Source organism: Verticillium alfalfae, genomic scaffold (assembly GCF_000150825.1).
Source record: "Verticillium alfalfae VaMs.102 supercont1.4 genomic scaffold, whole genome shotgun sequence".
Taxonomy (NCBI): domain Eukaryota; kingdom Fungi; phylum Ascomycota; class Sordariomycetes; order Glomerellales; family Plectosphaerellaceae; genus Verticillium; species Verticillium alfalfae.
In genome coordinates, this window is record NW_003315035.1 from 356,845 (window position 1) to 379,510 (window position 22,666).

Here is a 22,666-nt window from a genome sequence, read left to right on the forward strand (position 1 = left end):
TGTGGTGGGAATTCCCAAGTACAGCATCACTATGCCGAAACCTCAGCGCGAACGCAGGTCCTTGCAGCTAGCTTGACGTCCACAGCGGAGGTTTTGCAGTTGGCCGGCATCCACCACATTACCGTGTCACCGCCCCTCCTCAGTGGTCTTTCAGACAGCTCACTTCCAAGTGAGCATGGTAAGCTCGGTGCCTACTTTGCAGCTGGGCCGGAATCAAAGTTCGACAGGAAAGCATTCGACGCTTCATATAGGGGAAGAGAAAGTGCATATCGCATTTTGTTCACCAGAAGCGGACATGGATCGGCTGAAGCGAAGCTTAACCAAGCCATCAATATATTTTGCGACAAGCAGGATGAGCTCGAAGAGGTTGCTCGTCGTGCTCTAGATGAAGCCATGGCGAAGTAGAAAACAATGTTTTCGCAAGGGTCCATAATTCGATACCCAATCCGCGTTTGATTAGCATTATGATTGTTCCGCCGCCATGTGCCCCTCTCGCCGCCTTCTGAATCCCACCCAAGCGTCAGAAAGGTGAAGTTGGATGGATGCGGCAGTGAAGAGACGCCAATTGGCTCTAGCTGCGCCAGATGCACACTCAACAATTGCTACCCCTGCTCGAGCGCCTTCGGTCACTCAAATTGGACCATGCCTCATCTGCAGCATTTCAGCCCCAGCAGCATGTTCGTCGCACGAAGCCGATGCAGCCTAGGATCGCCTGCCCAATCGCGGCCAACAAAAGACAATGCAACATGTCGTGGCCAACATGCTGACTTGACAGGGCTGTTACTCAGGGCTGGCCGCCTGCTTTTGAGAGTCTGAGGGGTGTCTGCCTTGCTCACGGTTCCCCTCATACATTCTCACTCAACCTAGGTAAGCAAAGGTGCTCTGGCATCAACGCTCCAACGACATGCCTTCGCTGGGTCTCGAGACTGTTTACCCAGCGCCCGGGACCATACCCAGCCCACGTTGGCGCCGCACCGTTGAGTGAGTTTGAACCGCCTTCCCCTAATCAGTGAGCTCATGCCCTCAGCATCGTCTGTGTTCACGGATTCGGCCGCAACCCCTTGCAGACATGGTATCACGATATCGCAGGCAAGACATGGGTCGCTGAGACGGACTTCCTAGGCTCGCTTGCCGACAATGCACGTGTCATGCTCTACACCTACAACGCTGACCTGGCTGCCAACATGAATGCAGCCAGCATCGCCATGCATGCCACCGAACTCATAGGCCTCATCAACAGCTGCTGCAGCGACACTGGAGGAGGTCCGTTCATATTCGTAGCCCATGGCTTTGGTGGGCTCATAATCAAAAAGGTGGTCTGGCCGTGCATTCCCATGTCATTCGCTGATACTGACAAGCCCTCAGGCGCTTGCGCTATGTCTTCTGAACCCAAGCTTCCCAAATCATAAGTCGATCAGGGCAACTGCAGCCGGAATCATTTTCTTGGGGACGCCACACATCATAGACTCTGAGCCTCTGTTGACCTGCGTCAAAACCACTGTTCTTCTGCATGCCCGGCAGTCGTCCCGTATCACGACCAACGAAATCAAGGAGTATGTTGAGTCGGCCAAAGCGATCAATCTCAGTTTCACTGCCGGTCTGACCAGAGAACTTGAGATTGTCAACTTTACTGAGGGTATAACGACCAACATCGCGCCCGATGACGAGCCCGCCTACATGACAAATATCATCCCGAAAGCCAGTTCTGCCCTGGGAATGGGCCAAGGTATCACCGAAATCATGGAGTGCACCCATGAACAAATGACGAATTTTGCATCCCCGGTAGACGACTGCTTTCGTCGACTTCAAGAACGACTTGTAGACATGCACGCCGCCATCACGCAGGGCACTACTTTCAGACCTGCCACGTTACCATTACTGCCGACGCCCAAATCACCCCGCCCAAAGTCGCCGCCATCGACACTGCCTGGATCGAGGCCGACAAGCCCTGGTGAGTCAGGTTGACTGTGCATATGAGAACCTCTGTCTGATGCCCTTAACCTTAGCGCGCGCAAGTGATTCTTCAAGTAGCAGTCGGGGATCCTTGACCCGATCCCAGAGAAAGCTTGTCAACGAGCACCGCCTCACATTCATGACCTGGCTGAAAGGCTGGACAGAGGACAATCTCGGCAATCATATTACCCCAGCGCTGCGAACCAGGCACTGGTTCTTGTTCAACATCGCATTCAAGAACTGGATGAGCTCTCCCTCTTCGAGTGCCTTGTTCATCACAGGAGATACTGGCACAGGCAAAACGTATCTCGCAAAGACCATTGTCAACCACCTGATTACTGTTCAACCTCCAGAAAATCCAACGGTAGCCTTTTTTTGCAACACCCATACGAGCCATGCAACACAACCAGCCATTCTAGACTACTTCATCTACGACCTTCTGTGCCGTAAGCCGGAATGGTTCGATGGCGTTCCTCCCAGATACAGGAATCGTCAACCCCCAGGTTCTCGATTTTCTCACGATACCCTGTTTGATATTCTGCGTGGTATCAAGAGCACAAAGCTTTCGATGAATACCGTTTACTTCATCATTGATGGCCTTGACCTGTGTGATTCCTCTTTCGTGGAACGTCTCGTACAGCAAATTAGCAGTCTTATCGGTAAACTTATCATTGAAGGAATCGACCAGACACCGCTTCCAGGTCAAGTCGAACTACCTAGGCCACGTTTCAAGTTTCTGCTTACCTTGAGCCCCAATCGTGTACCTCGCCAGACATCGGGATTCCGACATATCCAACTCGCGCCAGCCGTCGTTAAGGCAGATATCGCAGTATATGTTGATGAGTTTTTTGAGCGCTTCACTGGTATCATCCCGTCACAGATGATCCGCAAAAAGAAACTTTGGGTCAAAGATGAGTCGGATACCTTTTTTGTCGCCGCAGCTAGTCATTGTGCAGAACTTGAACGGGCAGAAGACTGCAGGCGCGGGGGTTTCGAATCATACGACGACATTTGTCCTCCGCCAGTCTCTCAATACTATGATCACGAGCTTTTACCTATTCTACAGGACACGAGCAGCAATAACTACGCTCTGCTTCTGCTGATGCTCCATATTAGCGCTCTCGGCCCGCTCAATATGACAGAGATGCTAGATGCGATATCGTGTCTGTATGACGACTCGGATGTCAAGGGCATGACTCCATGGTCGTTGCTTAGAGGCCGGATCTCTCGACTCGTGCCCTGTCATGGCCCCGGATTTAGACCTATTCACAGAAGCTTGGTTATTTACATTGAAAGATTTGTTACTCGACAAGAACAACACGCAAATATGGCCGCCATCTGTCTAAGATATCTATCACGCCCACAGTTCACTTCGCCATTCTCTATCTATGATAGACCACGACCAGAAGCACAAGACTTCCTCAATTCAAAGTACCCATTTTACTCGTACGCCGCGACACGGTGGGCGCGGCACCTTGCACGATCCGAGACAAAGGGCTTCAAACTGTTATCGAAGCTCGAGGACTTCATATCTGACCGATCTCAACCCTTTCAGACTTGGTGCCACTACAAAGCATGGTCAGAAAATGAGAGCGAATCATGCGCCGGCCATCGTGTGCCGCCTTGCATTGAGTTGGCGAAAGAAGACGCGCGAATCATGGTCCAGCATTTTCTGTCATCAGCACAAACAAAGCCCGTTCTTGAAAGGATCATGGACCGCTTACTACCCTTTGGCATGATAGACCTGCCAAGGAACATGTTGAAGTTTGCCATCCGTCGTCGAGAACCTCTTCTTAGATGTTGGGATGACCTTCAAGACTACCACGGTCTCAACATTTTACACCATGCCTGCCGTGAGGGGCACATTCAAATCATAGAGCTAGTCCTCGAGTGTACCCAAGACATCAACAAACGAGCCAGAGGTACTGGAGAAACAGCGCTACTTATTGCTTGTCAAGGCAGTCACAGAACCCTGGCAGCGGACAACGATAGTCGCTCCCTCGAAATCGCTGACATACTCCTACAGGCTGGTGCTAACCCGAACATTCCATCTTATGCAGGAGATACCTGCTTGCACATTGCGGGAAGATTGAATCATGCGCGCTTGATTCAAAAGTTGTTGCAATATGGCGCGTTACCAAACGTTTCAGATCTCAAAGGAATAACTGTCCTCGAATCTGCAGCTGTCTTAGGTACGGATCTGAAAGCAGTCGAGTTGCTCATTGATGCAGGGGCCGATGCCAGCGTGTGGTGTCAGGACAAGCGGAGCCCGATAACAAATGCGATAGTCAGAAAAGATTTCGACATGTTCAAGATTCTTCTTCGTGGTATAAGCGACATAAACATGATCGACGGTAACGGCGTTGGAATTTTGCACCATCAGCTGATATTGGAGCGTCCTGAGTGGCTGGCTTGTCTCCTCGAGAGGCCTGGTGTCAACCTCGACCTGATGCCGCTGAAGGATGGCGAATTGGGTATACCCCCTCTAGCGTTCGCGGCAGGACATGGTTACTCTACTTCTGCTGAGATGTTGCTTGCTGCCGGCGCGACACCAGGATATGTCCCTGGTCAGGCCGAACTGCTCCCGCTTCATTACGCTATTCAGGCCGAGGGCGCGGGAGATGCACGTATGACGCGGATTCTTCTTGAGTACGGCGCCCCGTTGAACACGCTTGAGATACATGCGGGTTGGGGTAGAAGGTCCGCTCTGTGGAGAGCTGTCTCAACCAAAAGTGAGAGCATCGTGCGGATGCTTCTTGATTATGGCGCAGACCCAACAGTGGAAGAGGGGTTGTGGCGACCGAGGACCACTCCATCTCGCTGTCAAGAGGAATTGCCCCGCCATCGTCCGCATGCTCATGGAGCATCCGCTGCCGCCGGATCCCAACTACATCCCCGAACACGGTGTCCATGTGCTCATTCATGCGGTTCAACCCGGAAAGGGTGCTGAAATGACGAAGCTCCTACTGGCTTACGGCGCAGATACCCAAATTTTCCATCTTCCGGCTCAGGCGGAGAGCCCTCTACATTATGCTGCTGGTGATGGTATGGCTGATGTCTGTCAGGCATTGTTAGACCACGACCCAGCAATGATCAACCTACAGGACGAGGGGAGTCTTTTAATCGACACACCACTACACCGGGCTGCGAGGGCTGTGAAGCCGCAGGAAACCATTGCGTGTCTCTTGGCAGCTGGAGCTCGACCTGAGTCACAAGCGTACTTGTTCATGGATATTCCACTCCACCAAGCCTGTCAAAAGGCCAATCTGGAGGCGGTTAAAATCCTGCACGCTGCGGCACCAGAGCTGATTAATTACCAAGACTTCTACGGCCATACGCCACTCATTGACGCCTGTCGTGAGGGTGCAGTGGCTGTTGTAGAGTTTCTGCTACACAATGGCGCTGATATGAGCCAGCAAGACCATCTGGGCGATTCGTGTGTTGGACGGATTGTCGACCAAGAGCCAGGGATTGCGCTCCGGCTTGTCCGCCTGCTGCTCAATCACGGACTTGGTATCAACGATGTTGTGGCCTGTGATGGCTTCACGGTTCTTGCCGAGGCGTGTGTCGTTCAGAATATGCCTCTCGTGGAGTATCTCCTTGAAAATGGGGCAGATCCCATACGTTGCCAGCGTGGACCTGACGGCACCTCTTGGAGGACAGCAGTGCATCTTGTCATGCAGAGACGTAAGCCGAAAGCTTTAGATGTTCTTCTCAAGCGGCAAGACGTCCGGGACCACATGGAAGCACTTGATTGGGCAGGTAAGACTGTCCTTCATTGCAATTCACGGCATCCCACCACGCAGTCAATGATTAGCAAGCTTTACTGGGCCTCTGGCGGAGTGGAAGCCAGTGACTTCTTCACGGACCTCATAGACGTGAGAGACCGGTTTGGACTGAAACCATTCGACTACACACACCCTTGTGTACGCAAGAACCCAGCTCCAGACACAATACGTTGGCTTGATCGCACAATTCATGCGTCCGTATTGAAGGTAGTATACACACACAGAACTCTGCGCAACCACCAGACTGCGATGCTCGATATGATCGACCTGCTATTATTCCGTGGAGGTTACGACAAGCATACAATCACTCTGTTCCATCGACTTGCCTTACGAGTCGATATTGTGGAGAAAAGCGACAAGTACGAGGAAAATACGTATTATAACTGGACATGCGACTGCTGCGATAAGGCTATGAGTGTCGCAGCGAAACATTGCATGAAGGTTTGTCGCGTTTGCCAGGTCAGCCTGTGCGACGACCCTGAATGCTGGGATGTGTGGGAGCCACAGGTTCATGCATGGATCACGGTTCCTTTCATTCAAGATACGGACCTAAATTCAACAGAGATGCAACAGACGCTCGAGGATCTTCTCTATGCCTTTGACCCTGCACAGGATGAAAAGAGGGCTGCGGCTCGCGTCACGACTGAGGTTGGGCTGCCCAGTGACTCGGAGTCCGACACTACAACTCTCTCACTCGCGGTCCTCCACGCTTTCGGACTTCTGGAAATTCCACGCAAGGCTTGGGGTCCGTTCTTGCCACTATCGCCACGCCTATTCGCCCGTCTGGCAAGCTGGGACTGGATGCTTTTGCCAACAAGAAAACGCTTCGAAGAGAGCGTCTGGGCTGCTGAGCTTAAGCCTCACAGACTGAAGCGGGAACTAGATTATTTCTTGACATCAGGCCGGAGAATTGCCTTGCCCAACGAGAAGCTTGTACTCTCGCAAGCAGTTTTGGAAAGTCTTGCAACCTTATTTGAGGGACACGGCATGCCTGAAAGATCCCGCCAGCGTCCAGGCAAACGCTACATGCCGAGGCATCAGCCATCACCAGACATGGGCCCGCTCCCACCTCCACTGATACATCCACGCCTACAAACTCACGAACCAATCTCACGATGGGCTTCGCCGTTGCCGGTGACACCGACGCCGACATCACCCCGCTCAGTGCGCTCGTTCTCATCTGTGTCATCCTTCGTGAGGGACTAGATCAGAAAGAGCATATCGAGTTATCATCACATTACAGTCACACACGCTGCTCGCATTGTAGCTCTTTTGAAGGCAGTACGCATTCCAGTCATTTATATTATCTGAGGCTATCATTGGAATATTCCCTGTTGAAGGCTCTTGACTCCATGCGCTATAGCTTTGACTCCAGATTTCGTATCAGTTCGGGGACTCTTCAGGTTAGTCAGGGCTGTACTTTTTTGTTTTCAATAGCTTGCACTGACACATAAAAAGATTACTGTTGTTGCTACGCCAAGACCCTGGACGTTGACAGTCAATGACTGTGGACAATAGCCGCCAAGATTTTCGACAGACATATTTCGCATACGTTCCACTCCTTGGTAGGGATTGCACTTTGGCTCGAGTTCAGAGGCCCAGCACATTCGACGTTGCGATCATTGGCTTTCTTGCAGCGAAGCACATTTGCTGGCATGTTGTCCGGTGTATGGCAGAGGCTGCAATTGCCAGTGTTGACGGATAGATGGCACATGGTGGTGATTTGAAAATTTGCGTTCTTCGATATATGCTTGAGGACTTGGTGGTAAACGTATTCGCGAATGGCGGCTAACTGTCTTCTGAGCTTGTTCTGTTGCGTTGGTGATGGCAAATGGTCGGTATTGAGAAGCACGAGGTATTGGTATATATATGTCTAGGGATGCAGTGGGCAAAGTCGATGTTCATATTGACTGTTCGTTAATCAACATGGAAAGCCAATACACAGAAGTAGTGTTAATCGGTTTCTGAGCCTTCATGACGCTACTGAAAGGAACCACTCATGGGAAACAGGTACATTGTCGCGGAGAGCTGCTGTTACACACGCCGACAATGGCTGGCTGTTTTGAGTCAATCGGTAAAATATTTGACTTGTTCGTTTCGGAATCCGGGCGTGTCAGATTTCCCTGCTATGTATTTGAAAAGTGAGCGATCCGGGGACTTGGAAATTGAAACATGAGGATGCGCAGTTTTGACCTTTACAGGTATTTCGGCCCGGTTATGTAGAAGCGGCTTTGCCAGCTGTGGATGAAATTGATTTAAGTTTCTCTAATTTGGGAATGAGTATGTCCGAATCCCTGAATTCATGAGGGCCGTCAAATCTTTACTTGTGACAGAACAGCTTGCTCTGGCTACAACTCTAGCTATGCGCCTTGAATGATTGATGGTTATCAGAGTCTGAAATCAATTGCCTTGAGATGGAATCGTGACTTGATTTAGTCTCTTAATGCTGCTTTATGAACAGAGTCAATATTTCGGTGCAAGATGACTAAGCCCTCGTTTTCCATGACTGTGAATGAGGATCAATCAAAGCCTGACACAAAAAGAATCTGAGCTGACGTTCAATGCCCCGGGATACTTTTCATTGTCAGAGAGAATCGCTCCGCTGCTAGCACCATCTCCTTGACGCAACTGGGCTACAACGTCGATGCTTGACGAGCCGATGCATGGACCATACTTAGCGGGCGCCCCCGCCACGGGGTCCACGCCAGAGCAACGCTTCGAGGCGAACAAGACGGTCCTACGCGATATCATCGAAGTGGACCATTTCAGCAACGCAGTGCCCGAAAGCATCGTCAGTATTTGGCTCAATGCGCTCGATCCGAGAAACAAGACCCCTCTGCCACGCGACGTGAAGGGCTTCTATGGCGGCGATCTACGCGCATCGATCCCCATCGAATTGGCCCACGACTGCTACAAATACGTCATCCACGAAACTGACAAGACCAAGGTCGACAAGTACGCCATCAGAATGCTGATTGCGCTCTCCCTGCTGGACACGGAGGACCTGTCAAAGAAAGACGCGAACCTTGCGGGGCTCGCGCTCTGGCATACGGCTCTGGCACAGGCGCGGCTCCCAGGGAGCCTAGTTGATCTTTCCGATACACTAAAGCGGTACGAGGCCATTCGGCCGCGCGCCTCCTTGAGCGATATCAAGCTGCCACAGCCTCTTCGCCTGGTGGCACGATTACTCACAGCAGCCGAGCAACTCGGAAATGCTGAAACGGTAGTGCTGTTGCAGAATTGGAAACCAGAAAACAGTACCTCGTCTTCCCCTCCCCTCTAGATTACACAATCGTCTTTGAGAATACGACCGAGCCATCGAAGCTCACAAGGTCCCGTTCATATATCTCAGACACATTGTACATGAACACCAGACATCATGCGGTTAGACTTTTGCTGCAACAAGGCTCATGTAGATACCCCAAATCAAGCCAATAAAGCTCAGGAACACAATGCGTCTGTGAACAGGTACAAAACTGAAGCTGATGATAGACGCCAGAGGCCAAATCTTGTAGCCCGCGACAATGATCGGGATCGTTTGCTATCGTCAGTCAGCAAAAGCAGGTGACTTTGGCGGGCATGGAGTCTGGTGGAAAGCAAAAAAGCAAAACTGAAGCACGTACCGTCTTGACGTTGTACCAGATGGGACCCAATCCCTGGCCCTTTAGCGCGCCCATGATGACGAGAAAGGCAACCGTGTTCATAATGGCGCCCATGGTGATGCAGTCGACGAACCACTTGGTCAGCGTGTTGCGCAAGCTAAACTGGGGCTCCGGCGCGACGACGGTGCCATCCTCGAGCCGCGAGGGTTCGCTGTCGAGGCGCTTCAGCTCGATCTCGGCGGAACGGTCCGTCGGCGCATGTGCGGGCAACGGGTAGGCTGGGAAACTCCGCTCGAGGAACTGCTGCCAGTGAAAATTGGGCGGACACGTGACGGCGGAGAGGATAATGAAGCGTAGCAGCTGGATCAGGTCCAGGCGGAATGGTCGCTGGTTCTTTGTCAGAAAGGGGAGGGCGACATGTCTAAGCACTGGCAAAGGAGCGCACCTGTTCCTGGTACGCCTGGATGAACTGGGCGCAAAGGTTTGACACTGTCGAAAGTGTGGACGCCTGAAGCGTGGCCGTTACAATCGGGGAAGGCATTGTGACGTTAATGAGAGACGAAAAGCAACAAAAAAACAAGCAATGCACAGAGAGGATGTAGTGAGACGTGAATCCAGGGAGGCTGATGAACGATGCCAGATTGCGACTTTGAATGCTGAATATCCTAGGGTCTCATGCAGGTCACGTGTTGCTGCGTGATGGTGGAGTCGGCGCAGCTGTTAATAGTCGTTTGACCAGTGGATGCAGCCTGTAAATTGCCGAGAAGATGGCTGGAGGTCAGCTGGAGGCCCCTAAAATACAGCGCTCTGTTGCTCCAAAGCCGCCTAGATGTCACGTAACAGGGTTCTGCTCGATGCTCTAGATAACGATGAATGGAACACGGAATGCCACATGCATTCCATTCGTCCATCAAGAGCATGCGTTCTATGTCCATGAAATGTTTTTGTATCACAATTCCGAACTTCGATACTCGAATTTTGACCATAGTTCCGGATACAAGGCTGGGTTTTCATTTCATCATCTAGGCCACACCATCACAGACCTTCGCTTCCTGGATTGGTCGTCTTCTGCTTTTCAGTAAGCCTGCCTGAAGCCAAAGCATCTTTTCCAGGAGCGACGCGGGGCAGGTGCCTTTCGTATCACGCAAAAAAAACACAGGGTACGTCTTGAAATCCGTGTTCCAATCCATGTCCTGTATCCGATTTCATTGACCCTTCCATATGCCTCAGAACTCCAAACACATGTCAACTGAAACGAATTGTTGTGACAGCTACATATCTAATCAGCACGTGCTGTCCCTCCAAGTTCCCCATGTGGTCTCCCTTTTCGAATAGCTATGTATCTGCGGATGACTTGATACTATCAAGTTGATAGTGAAGGTCTGACTAGACAATGCAGCTACTTTAGCTACAGTAACGAGAAAATGTACTTGTCTTATGACAGACTTTCAACAAACGTCCAGTTTTCAGGATACGATCTCGTGCCGTTATATTTCGACTTGACATAGATCAAGGAGGAGACGCTGCAAGTGGCAACAGCACTGTCCGCGGCCAAAACATTACATTTGGCCCTAAACAATAGAAAATCAGCCATTCCCAACCATTGAGAATTCTAAAAGCCCCATTCTAGAGATGAACTGGATTTACCAGATCCTCTTTGGTTTGCGCTGGGGTGTTGTCGAGGATGAAATGCCTCCAACGGCCAGTCCCTTACTGGATCGACGTAAACAGCATGATCTCTGATAGAAAACAACCGAGTGGTCTATCAATTGGTGAAATGAGTGGATAAGATGCACACTTGGAACAAAAAAGCCGAAAAGAAAAACCCCATAGAACAAAGCATCCTCAATTCCAAACATCCAAGTCCAACTCGTCTTCCGTGGCAGACTCGACTTGCTGGCCCTCCGCATGGACTATAATCTCAATGCTTACAGGGAGTAATGCGACGATCTGTTCAGTTTGTTTTCGTCTCTTGACTGCTGTGGCCGTGAGAGCCGTTCCCGTCCTTTTCCAACTATCGAACAGATCTTCACGCCCTAGGGGAACCTCACTCTCGTGACGTTTCCGTTCCGCGTCAAGAATTCTCAGCGTGAGCTTGAAGCCCTTGATCGTGAACCCACCTTCTTTGAGGTCCAGCAGCTTGGTGATTTCGTCCACAAACTGTGTGAGGTTCATCCGAGCAACGATAGACTCCGACTGCCATGGTACCTCTCGTGTAAGTCTTCCCGCGGAGAGAATCACTTTGGTCGTGATATCGACAACTTTCGCGACTTTAGGTGGAATTTTCGGGATGCCCTGTTGCGCCGGTTCTACATGCTCGGATGACGAATGCATTGGCGCCTCCGGCGCATTCTGGCCAGAGGCAGAGGACCCTTCGATGGTGGGAATGACCGTGTATTTATTTGCAGCGTGCTGCTCAGATCGTTGAGCATTTCGTGCCTCATGTTCCTCTTGATCCCGCCGCACGGCAGCAGCGACTTCCGCGTCTACATCAGAGCCGTAAACGAAACCCTCCTTGACCCTTTTCGTTCGATTTCGCGAAGACCATCGCGTGCCTTCGGGTGAGGTATGGGAACCTGCACCTGCTTTGCCTGCTGGCGTCTTCTTCTTGCTTGGAGTCAAAGACTCTGTCCCTCTAGTGCGTTTTCCAGATTGTTTCTGAGCGCCACCATTCCCGTGTCTGGTGCTGCTGAATGTGGAAGGTGTGTTGATCAGATCAATGATCGAGGGCGGATCCACGTACTCGCCCCGAAAGTCTGTAGCATTCCCTGAGCGACGCGATGCGGCTGGTGTGTTCACAGTGTCGGCGACGTTGAGTGGGGTGGTAGTGCTCTGTTCTGGCTCGTCCAGGTGCGGTTGGAAGGGTCGTGATTCAGAGGCCTCAAACCGCGCCGCCGGACTGCAAAGTCAGCAAGTCTGTAAGCACAGGGTATCTGGGTATCATGAGGTACCTGTCAGGTGGCAAGTTGGTGTCCTTATTTTGGGGACCATCAGGCTGAAACGTGGACCCAGTGAAACTAGGGCTTGGTTCGTCTTCGTCAAGACTGTCGGGACTATCAGTCGTCTTCTTGCTCTTTGTGCTATCGTATTCACGTAAATGCCGGGACCTGCGGTAGAAGAGCTGCCCCAAGTAGCTCAAGATCCTGTTGTACAAAATTTGAGCTCATGAAGTGATGCGGCCCGTTCTCGCTCTCATACCTAGAGCTGTCTACTGGAACGCTGAAGTCAAGGCCGTTGCGATAAGGTGAACTAGGATCACTCGGCCAAAAGTGGTTGCCTCTGTTGTCAGTATCGCTGAAGATTTTGGCCATCCTTGAAAAGGCCTCCTTGGTCGTTGCTCTTTCGTATTTTGTCATTGACGTGAACTCCCGCGCATACTTGCCGTTTTGATCTTGATAGGTTTCGAAGAAAGAAAGTAATTGCTTTTTCAGCTCTGGATAGAAACGACTCTCCTTCGGATAGTTGAGTTCTGCATAGAGCTTGGTGACTCTCTGTATCTGGGCCTGTTTCTTGGGAAACGACATTTTAGATTGTTGGAAGAGGTACAACGTGAAGAAGGATGGAAATCAGAACGAAGGTGCAAGCATGATGGCAAGGCTGGCGGATCTTATACTCGCGAAGAGGAGACACGCAACAGGGGTTTCACCATTTTACCCGCATGAACAGGTAAATTGGAGGGCTTAGAGCCTTGGATTTGGGGCAACTCGATCAGCGCAGCACACAATGTGTGCGTTGGTAAGGCGGCGCCTTGGTTAACATGGCACATGAGGACTCCAGGGTCAAGGATGCTGCGGTCAAAACACTGCTGCTTCTGCTTTGGCCCAGTCATCTATTCTCACCTTCGACTAATCCAGTACACAAACAAAAATGCCCGAGTCGGTCACAGAGACAGCGATCACCCTCCCGAACGCCACCTGCTCCTCGCCATGGGCCGCGCTTATGCGACCTCACCATACGCCCACCCGTCCGATGATGCCATTTCCTTTCTTCTTTTCCTTCTTGCAGATATCGGCTGACCTTGTTTTCACACCATGTACTTTCTCATACTCCCCCCTCTTCACTCTTTTCTGGACACCGTGTCTAATACAGGGGAAGCCCTGCACCTCCAGAAAATGGTCTTTCATCTTGTCACACTGCGAACTAGGTCTCGTTGGTACATTTTCGATGAACACGGGTACAGATACTGAAATGCATCAGAGTGGTGTCGAAGGAGTGGTTGGCGCTGATTCTCTCACGGATGGATGAAAGTTTTGGTGCGAACCATGCCGGTTTGAAACCCTTCAACGTGAGTTTTGCCTTCAAAAGTATCATCCAGCCAAGTCTACTTGTCTTCATTTCCACATGTTTGTACGAGCCCGTGCCGGAACGAGCATAGACGAACAACAGTGAGCCAAGGAAGGGCCACAGACGACTCTACATACCCCTTCGACAGACGCAGTCCGTTGTGCTGGCTTGCATGCCGCTCACTCCCTGCTCCGCCGCCCTCGCGCTCTGGAATTAGTAGTGAGCAAGCCACTTCCAACGTGATCACAGCGCAGCCGATAAAATACAATGATTCACATACAGAACTCCTGCAGTGCTGTCGAACCCAATGGACTCGACACTGCCCCACACATCTGCTTTGAGCGAGAGATACCGGTCATCGGGAAGTCTGAGCATGTGCCGCGGTGCAGCAAATGCAGGGACACTTGTCGACGAAGTACCGGCCTTGTCCTTGTCGGTCTATCACAACTCAGCTCTTGAGCCAAGTGGTTCGATCGGTTGGTCTGTTTCTTGAGCTTGCCGCCGCCATCCCTGTACCTGAAGCACCAACGGCCACACCATCTTTTTTTGCCTAGCTTTAGCGGCTGGCAGGTCTATCAAGCCTTGACCTGTATGCTAGCACCTCAACGCGCGACCGGACCTGCTCCCGTGAAGAAAGGAGCTGCCCGTATGTTATTTCTGTCGCTGCGCTCCCCTGGTCGTGCTCGTCGGGGTTTGGAAGTCGTGGTCATGAGTGCGCATTTCTGAAGGAAGAAGGACAGGCCAGAAGTGGGCTCAAAGGGGGCGGGTGGCTGTCCTCGTTGAAACTGTCGCTCATGTACAACACCACCAATGCTGGTTTGTTGGGCCAGTCTTGTCCAGGAAGCAAATTGTCCTAGCGATCTCGTTGCTTCGAGTCATCGACTTGTGGGTCTATTGAAGTTGAGACTCGTCACCCACGTGGTCCGTTCGATTAGTTTCCGCAGTGAGCGAAAGAGTGAGGTGCTTCAACACCACCACCAGGCTTGTGTGACTCCAGAATGTATATCAATGGTCCGGGTAGGTTACGGCCGTTGCGGGGAACATCCGGGTCTCCCGCTTGACGAAGCTTTTTGTCCACTGCTGTGAATGATCATGAGGGTGTGTCGTTGGTTCCAGGGCTTGTTCGCGTAACAGGGGTAGCACACCCGCGGCGGGCTCTAAAGAACGATTGGCTGTATGGTCATCGAAGGGGCGACCACCCACGCAGACTAATTGGGTCGCCGTTTGTGATGGACGGGAGTGACGAACTGTTACGCAGCGTTGGCAGCAAGTGGAGTCGACGTCGTGATTCAGAGTGACATGGGCACACTGCACAGAACACTGGGAAAAGCAGGGGAATTGGCGTGAATGGCGTGCCCCCTGTCAGTCCGCCTCGAGGTTTTGTTTGTTGAATCAGCCCAGTGATTGACTTTTTCTACTTCAGAAAGATCCACCTGATCCGTCATATCCTGTGATGCCGGCCTGTTGCATGAATCTTTGTCCCAAAGAGGACAGCTGGAAGGGCCATGGGAAGGCCAGATGCGGCCTAACATATACTGCGCCCGCTGACCGTTGGTTCGCTCACGCCGAGCCTCCAAATCAGACCAGGGTTGTGTCAGATGCCGAGTTCATGATCCAAGCCCTCGAATGAGGAGGACTGTGGTTCAGAAAAAATATGACATCAAGAATTGACCAGCAGACTTGTGGCATAGAATGGCCTTTGACCGGGATTCTTGAGCCTGGCCAGGTATGCCCTGGAAAGGTAGCCAGCGAATGTCCGTCTTGAGCCACCGAAGGCCAAAACAACATGTCCAAACCAGCGATGATTTTCACAGGTCATGCAACAGTCCTTCCAACAGGCCTGCTCAACAAAAGGAAATGAGGAAGCAGCCAGAATTCTGCGCAGTGCTAATACTCCCCCCTCCTGAGAGTGAGAAGAGGGCGAGTCTTCAAGTCTGAGGTGGGAGACACTGGAGCGTCCCTGGCCTGGACCCATTCTGCTACACAAGTGTTGGTCTCCCCACAACAGGCCGCTGCAGCCTGTTCGTGCTGGCGAGGGACGACGCCGTCAGGGCGGCAAACGAAACAAGATGGGAAGGTGGCTCCTGGGTCTGCCGATTTCTTCTTTCCACGGAGCCTTTATGGTGTCTTTCGAGGCCTACGAGAAGGAATTCAAATCATCGCATCATGCTAGACTCCAACGTAGGAAATCAAAATAAGGCTTCGAACAAGCATCGGTTGGCTATCCCCTACTTCTGGCACTTGTCCTGGTCCTCGGGAAACTCGCTAATGTCCACGACGCTCACCCAGATATTCTCCTTGTTCTCGCTATACGACACAATCAACCGGTCGCCAATCTGGATCGCCGTCGGGTAGCTATACCCGTGAGCGCGGTCCTTGATCCCACCCCGCGTGTCCGGAATCCAATTGTCCGGTGCGTTCGTTCGAAGTACACCCACGGCCCGGAACGAAGGGTCGTCTCCACGCGAGATGGCCAACGTCAGAGGTTGCCTCTCCGGCTTGTCCGGGTTCCACCGCGGGTTCGAGAGCAGATAACGGTCGCCCGACCCATCGAGCTTGCCGTGCCACTGCTTCGTTTTGCCGTCGGGGATGTTGGTCTGGAAGATACGGTTGCCCTGCTCCTGCTTTCGACGCGGGTACCAGTCGCGGCCTTCGGGGTCCTCGTTGTACTCGATCCAGACGTTGTGCGTGTTGAGTGGTTCCGAGGATATGTCGCGCCAGAACCGCTGCCAGTAGCCGCCCGTCGGCGAGTCTGTGTCGTTGAACCATACCGAGTGCGTGTTCTCCTCCATGCGATGGGCGCCGTCGCCAGCGATGAACCGCGAGTTGTACAACCACGGCGACCACGCGGGGGCGTCTGCTGGCTGCACGAGGTGTTTGTTGATCTCGCAGGCTCGCTTGCAGAACTTCATGCCAAACTCGGTGCCGTATATGGTTTCGGGATACAGCTGCTCCTCGGTCCACTCGTTTGTCTCGATCCAGCACGGGTCGGCTGTCGCCTCGCCGTCGAGGCTGATGGGCACGGCAATACGACCGGCAGACCGGAAGCCGCCACCCTTGCCATCGCCGGGGCACCATCGGCTGCCGGACTGGCCGATGGCGAAAAGCTCGCCGTCGTCGAGGCGCACGAACGCGAGACCCTGCCATACCCGTTGCGTGATGCCACGATCACACCACCACTTGAAGTTGTGGAGCTCCGTCTGGTTCGGTAGCAAGGCGGCCGGCATAATGGAGGTGCCGTGGGTCCAAGTAAGTCCGGCGTCGTCGGAGGTTGACAGCCAAACATCCTGACCCATGCTGTCCTCGTCAACAGGTGCCGACGAGTAGATGAGGAACACCTTGTCGCCGATGGCGTAGAGCTCGGGGTGGTGGGCGTAGGTTCGATTCTCAGCCTGGCCGTTATAGACTTCCACCTCCTTGACGACCTTGATCTGGTCCCACCCGGCATACAGCTGATCGTCGTAGTCGAGGTAGGGCTTAACCTGCCACAGGGACATGGGCGGTGGCGGATCAGCGCGGGTCAGGCCGGCCAGGCCAAGTATGGAACCGAGGAGGAGGGCCATGATGCTCAGGACAGACTACTGACTTGATCGTGCGTCGGGACTCTTTTCGAAGTTCTGTTGCTGGCTACATGGCCCCTGGACGCTTTTGTAGTCGACCAACCCTGCCACGCCGCCGCTTCTCTTCATCCTCCCCGCTCCAGAGAGCATTTCCGTGCTGTCGACAGTTTGTCCGCTCGGCTATGTCTGGTTCTTTGCGTTCCCGACGGTAGCAATGACGATCTCGGGCGGCTGGCGGGAGACACCAAGCATTGCAATGCACGAAATGCGGGGGAGTCGCGGCGTGATTGATGGAATCTGGGGGAAGATACCGACGAGCATGGGGAAACAAGGTTCCCGGCGCCTGGGGTCGGACTCGAGCAGGGATGTGGGATGCGATGTAGTTGGAACTGCAGTGCTGCTCACCCCGCGGGCGGGCCTTCGGTATATCTTCCTGCGGATGAATAGCATGGGGGTCTGAAGGATCGGCCATGCGTCTGCTTCTCTCGATCATCCGATCGGGTCGCCTGGCGTCGCGTCGGCTGAGGGCACATGGTTGAACAGGAAGCAGCAGCTCGGGTCCCTGGCAGACGATATTGATGATGATCGATTGATGGTCATGGTCGTTGCTGTTAGGACCGCAATGAAGGCAGTGTCATAGTCTGACTGTGGCCGTGTTTGAAGTGAAGTATGGATGCAGGGTTGACGTCTTATCGAGACGAACTTGACTGGATAAGTCTAGCATCGTTTTGAGATCGAAACCGCCAATGCCTTGACTTGTGGCAGAGCGGACGGATTGGAGTGAAGGCGCTGCTTTCCGACGTCAAAGACGAACATGGAAATGGAAGCGAAAATGAAGACGGAGATGGATATAAACGTGAAAGCGAAAATGGAAATAGAAATGTACATGGAAATGGAGATGGAGATGGAAGTGAAAATAGAAGCAAGCGTGAAAATGGAAATGAAAAGGGAAATGGAAATAAAGATGCTGGCCGAGGAAGGTATGGCCTGTCTTGCCTGTGTAGTTCCATAGTGCCTGTATGAGGTGCTAACATTAGTGATCGGCAAGCGGTGACTGGCCTCACGCAGCTCGCAGCTTGAGGAGGCTCCAGGCACCTTCCCCACTATCGAGCCCTGTAATCCAGGGTTCTCCGCACTGTCGCTCCCTGTGATGCCGAAAACGATTCCGAAGGCGGCTCACTTCGGGCTTCAGAATGAAGTCGGTCATAAGACTTACCTTCTTCCTCTCAAAGTAGCCTTCTTCGTATTTAGGTATTTCACAGCTGTCAAATCATAAATCAATGCCCAACAATATGCGCCAAGATCGCTTCATAGAGCAATGAATCCCATTTCCATTGATCGTCCGCCGCACTTGTGCCATTCAGCAACAGTGGGCATATTTCGTTCTCGACTTTCACACAAACTCAACTTGTTTATCAAGTATTCATGGCATCGAAACGTTTTCTTTGCTATGTTCGCATCCAAATGTCCTCTTGAACAGCAACCTTTGAGACACTCAGAGAGGGCACCGCATATAGACAGGCGGAACGACAGAGAACATGTTTAGCCTTGGAGATCTGGTGTTCCGTTTTGCAGCTGTGTGCGGAAGCAGCAGCAGTGTCGATTCCGTTTCGGCCATGGCGAAGCCTGGTCAGGAAATGGATTTCGGTAGCTGAAAGAGCGCAAATATTGCCTACAGCTGAAAAGCTGGGTGGACAACTCTCACGAGTCCTACAACCTCGCAGCATGGGCAAGTGAGTCGATGTGGTTTTCCAGAATCGCTGGCTAGATCCGCCATAGCTGTGTTGCCTGCCACCCCATTCTTCTGAATCTTCTTTAAGGTTGAGGCTGGTGTCCAGAGTGTAATCTAGATCCGACAGTAGAATGACCGTGGCAGAGGACAGATCTTTGTACTGCCTTCTGGCTAGATTTGAACGAGTCATGCCGCCTCTTAGATTCCGATTCGCAGCTCGAATCGCATTCTGGGGGTGGAGCAAACCGCACCCAAGTCGCAATACGGCGTATTCGTACCGACACGACGTCTTCGCTTTCCGGATCGCAACCCGATCTTCGGTGCCGCCGTTGATACCAAACAAACATGATAGATTTGCAGTTAAATAGCACAATAAACGCGGTTTTGGGAAGATCAATTCGGTATGCTCTCCTCGTTCTGCAATCCATACCATAAACCGCCGTTCCAGTTCATCTTCATCGCTTCTGGAAAGCCCGTACGACCTCTTACGACATCATGGCCAAACTTGAACCGTTTCGCGGCGACTACTTTCTCTGGAAGTATCTCCCCTCTGTCCCTCTCGCCGCCACCTTTGCGGTTCTCTTCCTGATCGCAACCTCGGCCGTTGGCTGGCGTCTCTGGCGCACGCGCAGCTGGTTCTGCATCGCATTCGCCCTCGGGGGTCTCTGTGAGCACACCCCCTCCCTTGACTTTTGCGTATCATGCACATCTCGCGGTTCCTAACGTACGCCTGGCAGTCCAGATCATCGGCTACGGAGTCCGCATTCGAGCACACCACAACACCGCCAAGCTCATGCCCTACGCGATCCAAAACAGCTTGATCCTGCTCGCGCCCGTGCTCTACGCGGCCTCCATCTACATGACCCTCGGTCGCGTCATCCGCAGTGTGCACGGCGAGGCGTATTCGATCTTCAAGCCCCGAAACCTGACGCGCATCTTCGTCACGGGCGACATCCTGGCCCTCATGAGCCAGAGCGGCGCCGCGGGGCTCATGGTCATCGATGACTTGGCGCACATTGGCGAGATGGTCATCATTGGCGGCCTCGCCTTTCATCTTTGCATCTTTGGACTCTTCATGTCGACGACGGCCATCTTTCACCGGAGGATGCTGCGTCACGAGGGCTCCGTTGCGCGGGGCGTGCCCTGGCAGCAGAGGCTCTGGATGCTGTACAGCGTCAGCGCGCTCATCATGGCACGCTCGGCGTTCCGGCTCGTCGAGTTCGTCATGGGCCAGGACGGGTATCTCTTGACTCACGAGTGGCCCCTCTACGTGTTTGACAGCGTGCCGATGCTGGCTGTCATGGTCATCTTCTGGGCATGGTTCCCGTCGATGACGGTGAATGCGGCATCGAGGGTTTGGAGCGGGGAGTCGCTCGTCGTGTTGCCTCCACGGGAGGATGTTGCGGCATCTGCCGAAGAGGGTTGGAACCCAAAGCATGGATATCGATGATCTCTGGGACTGCATTGCATGGGCGTTGCTCGACTACATGGTTGAGCTGGGTGGGTGCTTTGGGGTTTTGTTCGATACTGAGTTGGCATTATACGGAAGGTAGCCTGATCGCTATTCTTTCTCTGATATTTTCCCTAAGGCCATTAATTTGAGGGCGATTGATGCAAGAGGTCCATGAAGCGTTAGTAGAGACACTTTATGGTGCTGTCGTTGAAGCTCCTGTCCCAGGTGCACCATTCTAGTCGCCGACTTGGTAGTCCATTCGGCTATATGGATGAGGCAGTCAATTGAACCTCCATCACCACCGCCTGTCATTCTGCCCTCCAAGAAACCAGGCAATCCATCAAACTCGCCGATCATGGCTGCACTCCTACGTGTGAACACCAGGCTCCCATGGGCAGCACGGCGTCTGCAGACTCTCTCGCCCTCGCGCCATCGTTCGACCCCGGCCTCCGACCTCCCCTTGGCCGGCATCACAGTCGTGAGCCTCGAACAGGCGCTCGCGGCCCCCCTGTGCACCCGCCACCTCGCCGACCAAGGCGCGCGCGTCATCAAGGTCGAGCGTCCCGGCGTCGGCGACTTTGCCCGCGCCTACGACACGCGCGTCAAGGGCCAGTCGTCGCACTTCATCTGGGCGAACCGCGGCAAGGAGAGCCTCGCCCTGGACCTCAAGGTCGCCAGGGACCTCGACGTGCTGAAGACACTCGTCCGCCGCGCCGACGTCCTCGTGCAGAACCTGGCCCCTGGCGCCAGCGCCCGGCTCGGCCTCAGCTTTGACGCGCTGCGCGGAGAGAACCCAGGGCTCATCGTGTGCGACATTTCAGGGTATGGCGCCGACGGGCCCTACCGCGGCAAGAAGGCGTACGACCTGCTGGTCCAGAGCGAGGCTGGCGTGCTGTCCGTCACGGGCACCCAGGACGAGCGTGTCAAGGTCGGCATCTCGCTCGCCGACATAGCGGCGGGGATCTATGCGCACGCGAACATACTGACGGCGCTCATCAAGCGCGGAAAGACTGGTTTGGGTTCGCGAATCGACATTTCCATGCTCGAGAGCATGGTCGAGTGGATGGGCTTTCCGATGTACTACACATACGACGGTGCCCTCCCCCGGTACGCGCCGGCCGCCCACGCGAGCATCTATCCGTACGACCATTCGACACGGGCAGCGGCGGGTCTGTCATGCTGGGGCTCCAGAACGAGAGGGAGTGGGTAAATCTGTGTCACAAAGTCCTGGGAGAGAGCGCTCTGGCCGAAGATGCAAGGTTCGCGACGAATAGCTTGCGCGTAGCCAACCGTGACGAACTGAGGGACATCATATGCCGAGCGTTTGCGCAGCTGACCACGGAGGAAGTACTCGCAAAGCTGGATGAAGCCGCCATTGCCAACGCCAAGATCAATGAGCTCCACGACGTATGGGAGCACCCACAGCTGAAGGCACGCAACCGGTGGACGGAGATCGACACAGATGCCGGACGGGTGCCGGCGCTCATCCCACCAGGCTGTGGACCGGAGAGAGCGTCTTTCGGAAAGGTGCCAGGGCTGGGAGAACACAACAGCAAGATATTCGCCGAGCTAGGCCTATAGATACATCCTGCCACTTGGCAAATGCATGCTCCATGCTCCGGAGCGTCGCCCCTGTCGAGTACCTTTCGGTAGCAGAGGACGGCAGACCGGGCCGATGACTCACGCCGGTTCTCGGCCCCGCTCGATCTCCAACCATCGGTTAGGGTCGGACTTTGCCTCCGCAGTCGCCTCTGTTCAGTGGTGACACGTCAGAGTGCCACGGGGTTCAAGTAGTTGGAAATCCATCGTGAGGTTGCGGATCAGATTACCAAGCGGAAAGGTCACCTTCGGACCCCTGAATCGTCAAGCGACGAACTGGGCAAGTTTTCCCGTATGCCGCTCTAGTTGTAGTCCGATCACCAGCTCCGCCCACAGGAAAATAAAGCCTCGGTCCCGACCCTCTTCGCGTTCGCAGCCGTACCTCGTCTCGTCATCCATCGACAGACCCCGGAACCAGGCCCTCCATTCCCTTTCCAAACAAGTCACGACCATGTCGCCGCCGATCGCAGGCTCCCGCACGCCCCAGTACACGCCAGCCCAGCTGGACGCCTACTTTGCGCGCATCAAGTTCCCCCAGGCCGAGCACCCGACGGACCGGCTCGCGCTGCTCACAGCCCTGCAGCGCCACCAGGTGACGACGGTGCCGTTCGAGTAGCTGACGCTGCACTACTCGAGGCACCGGCGGCTGTCGCCGGACCCGGCGGACCTGTTCGCCAAGATCGTCACGCGCGGCC

The 22,666-nt window shown here is 53.6% G+C and overlaps 7 protein-coding genes across 7 annotated transcripts; 4 read left to right on the forward strand and 3 right to left on the reverse strand.

Moving 5' to 3' along the window:
* Positions 1-904: 904 nt before the first annotated feature.
* VDBG_03521 (ankyrin-1) lies at positions 905-6,947 on the forward strand (the record flags this gene model as incomplete). The annotated part of the gene is made up of 8 exons (XM_003005522.1): positions 905-981; positions 1,241-1,263; positions 1,466-1,951; positions 2,307-3,120; positions 3,349-3,806; positions 4,146-4,653; positions 4,784-5,715; positions 5,896-6,947. 8 exons carry the CDS (start codon positions 905-907, stop codon positions 6,945-6,947), a joined length of 4,350 nt encoding a protein of 1,449 aa, XP_003005568.1.
* A 1,438-nt stretch (positions 6,948-8,385) lies between these two features.
* Positions 8,386-9,024, forward strand: VDBG_03522 (predicted protein; the record flags this gene model as incomplete). Its single annotated transcript, XM_003005523.1, has 1 exon — positions 8,386-9,024. The coding sequence occupies one exon, from the start codon at positions 8,386-8,388 to the stop codon at positions 9,022-9,024; it is 639 nt and encodes a 212-aa protein (XP_003005569.1).
* VDBG_03523 (Mpv17 / PMP22 family protein) lies at positions 8,970-9,884 on the reverse strand (the record flags this gene model as incomplete). The annotated part of the gene is made up of 3 exons (XM_003005524.1): positions 8,970-9,282; positions 9,365-9,730; positions 9,789-9,884. The coding sequence occupies 3 exons, from the start codon at positions 9,882-9,884 to the stop codon at positions 9,127-9,129; spliced, it is 618 nt and encodes a 205-aa protein (XP_003005570.1).
* A 1,304-nt stretch (positions 9,885-11,188) lies between these two features.
* On the reverse strand, positions 11,189-12,867 carry VDBG_03524 (predicted protein; the record flags this gene model as incomplete). Its single annotated transcript, XM_003005525.1, has 3 exons — positions 11,189-12,242; positions 12,295-12,486; positions 12,542-12,867. 3 exons carry the CDS (start codon positions 12,865-12,867, stop codon positions 11,189-11,191), a joined length of 1,572 nt encoding a protein of 523 aa, XP_003005571.1.
* Positions 12,868-15,855: 2,988 nt separating this feature from the next.
* VDBG_03525 (predicted protein) lies at positions 15,856-17,190 on the reverse strand (the record flags this gene model as incomplete). Its single annotated transcript, XM_003005526.1, has 1 exon — positions 15,856-17,190. The coding sequence occupies one exon, from the start codon at positions 17,188-17,190 to the stop codon at positions 15,856-15,858; it is 1,335 nt and encodes a 444-aa protein (XP_003005572.1).
* Positions 17,191-19,414: 2,224 nt separating this feature from the next.
* On the forward strand, positions 19,415-20,369 carry VDBG_03526 (RTM1; the record flags this gene model as incomplete). Its single annotated transcript, XM_003005527.1, has 2 exons — positions 19,415-19,586; positions 19,657-20,369. The coding sequence occupies 2 exons, from the start codon at positions 19,415-19,417 to the stop codon at positions 20,367-20,369; spliced, it is 885 nt and encodes a 294-aa protein (XP_003005573.1).
* A 358-nt stretch (positions 20,370-20,727) lies between these two features.
* Positions 20,728-21,953, forward strand: VDBG_03527 (alpha-methylacyl-CoA racemase; the record flags this gene model as incomplete). Its single annotated transcript, XM_003005528.1, has 2 exons — positions 20,728-21,479; positions 21,647-21,953. The coding sequence occupies 2 exons, from the start codon at positions 20,728-20,730 to the stop codon at positions 21,951-21,953; spliced, it is 1,059 nt and encodes a 352-aa protein (XP_003005574.1).
* Between the last annotated feature and the right edge of the window lie 713 nt (positions 21,954-22,666).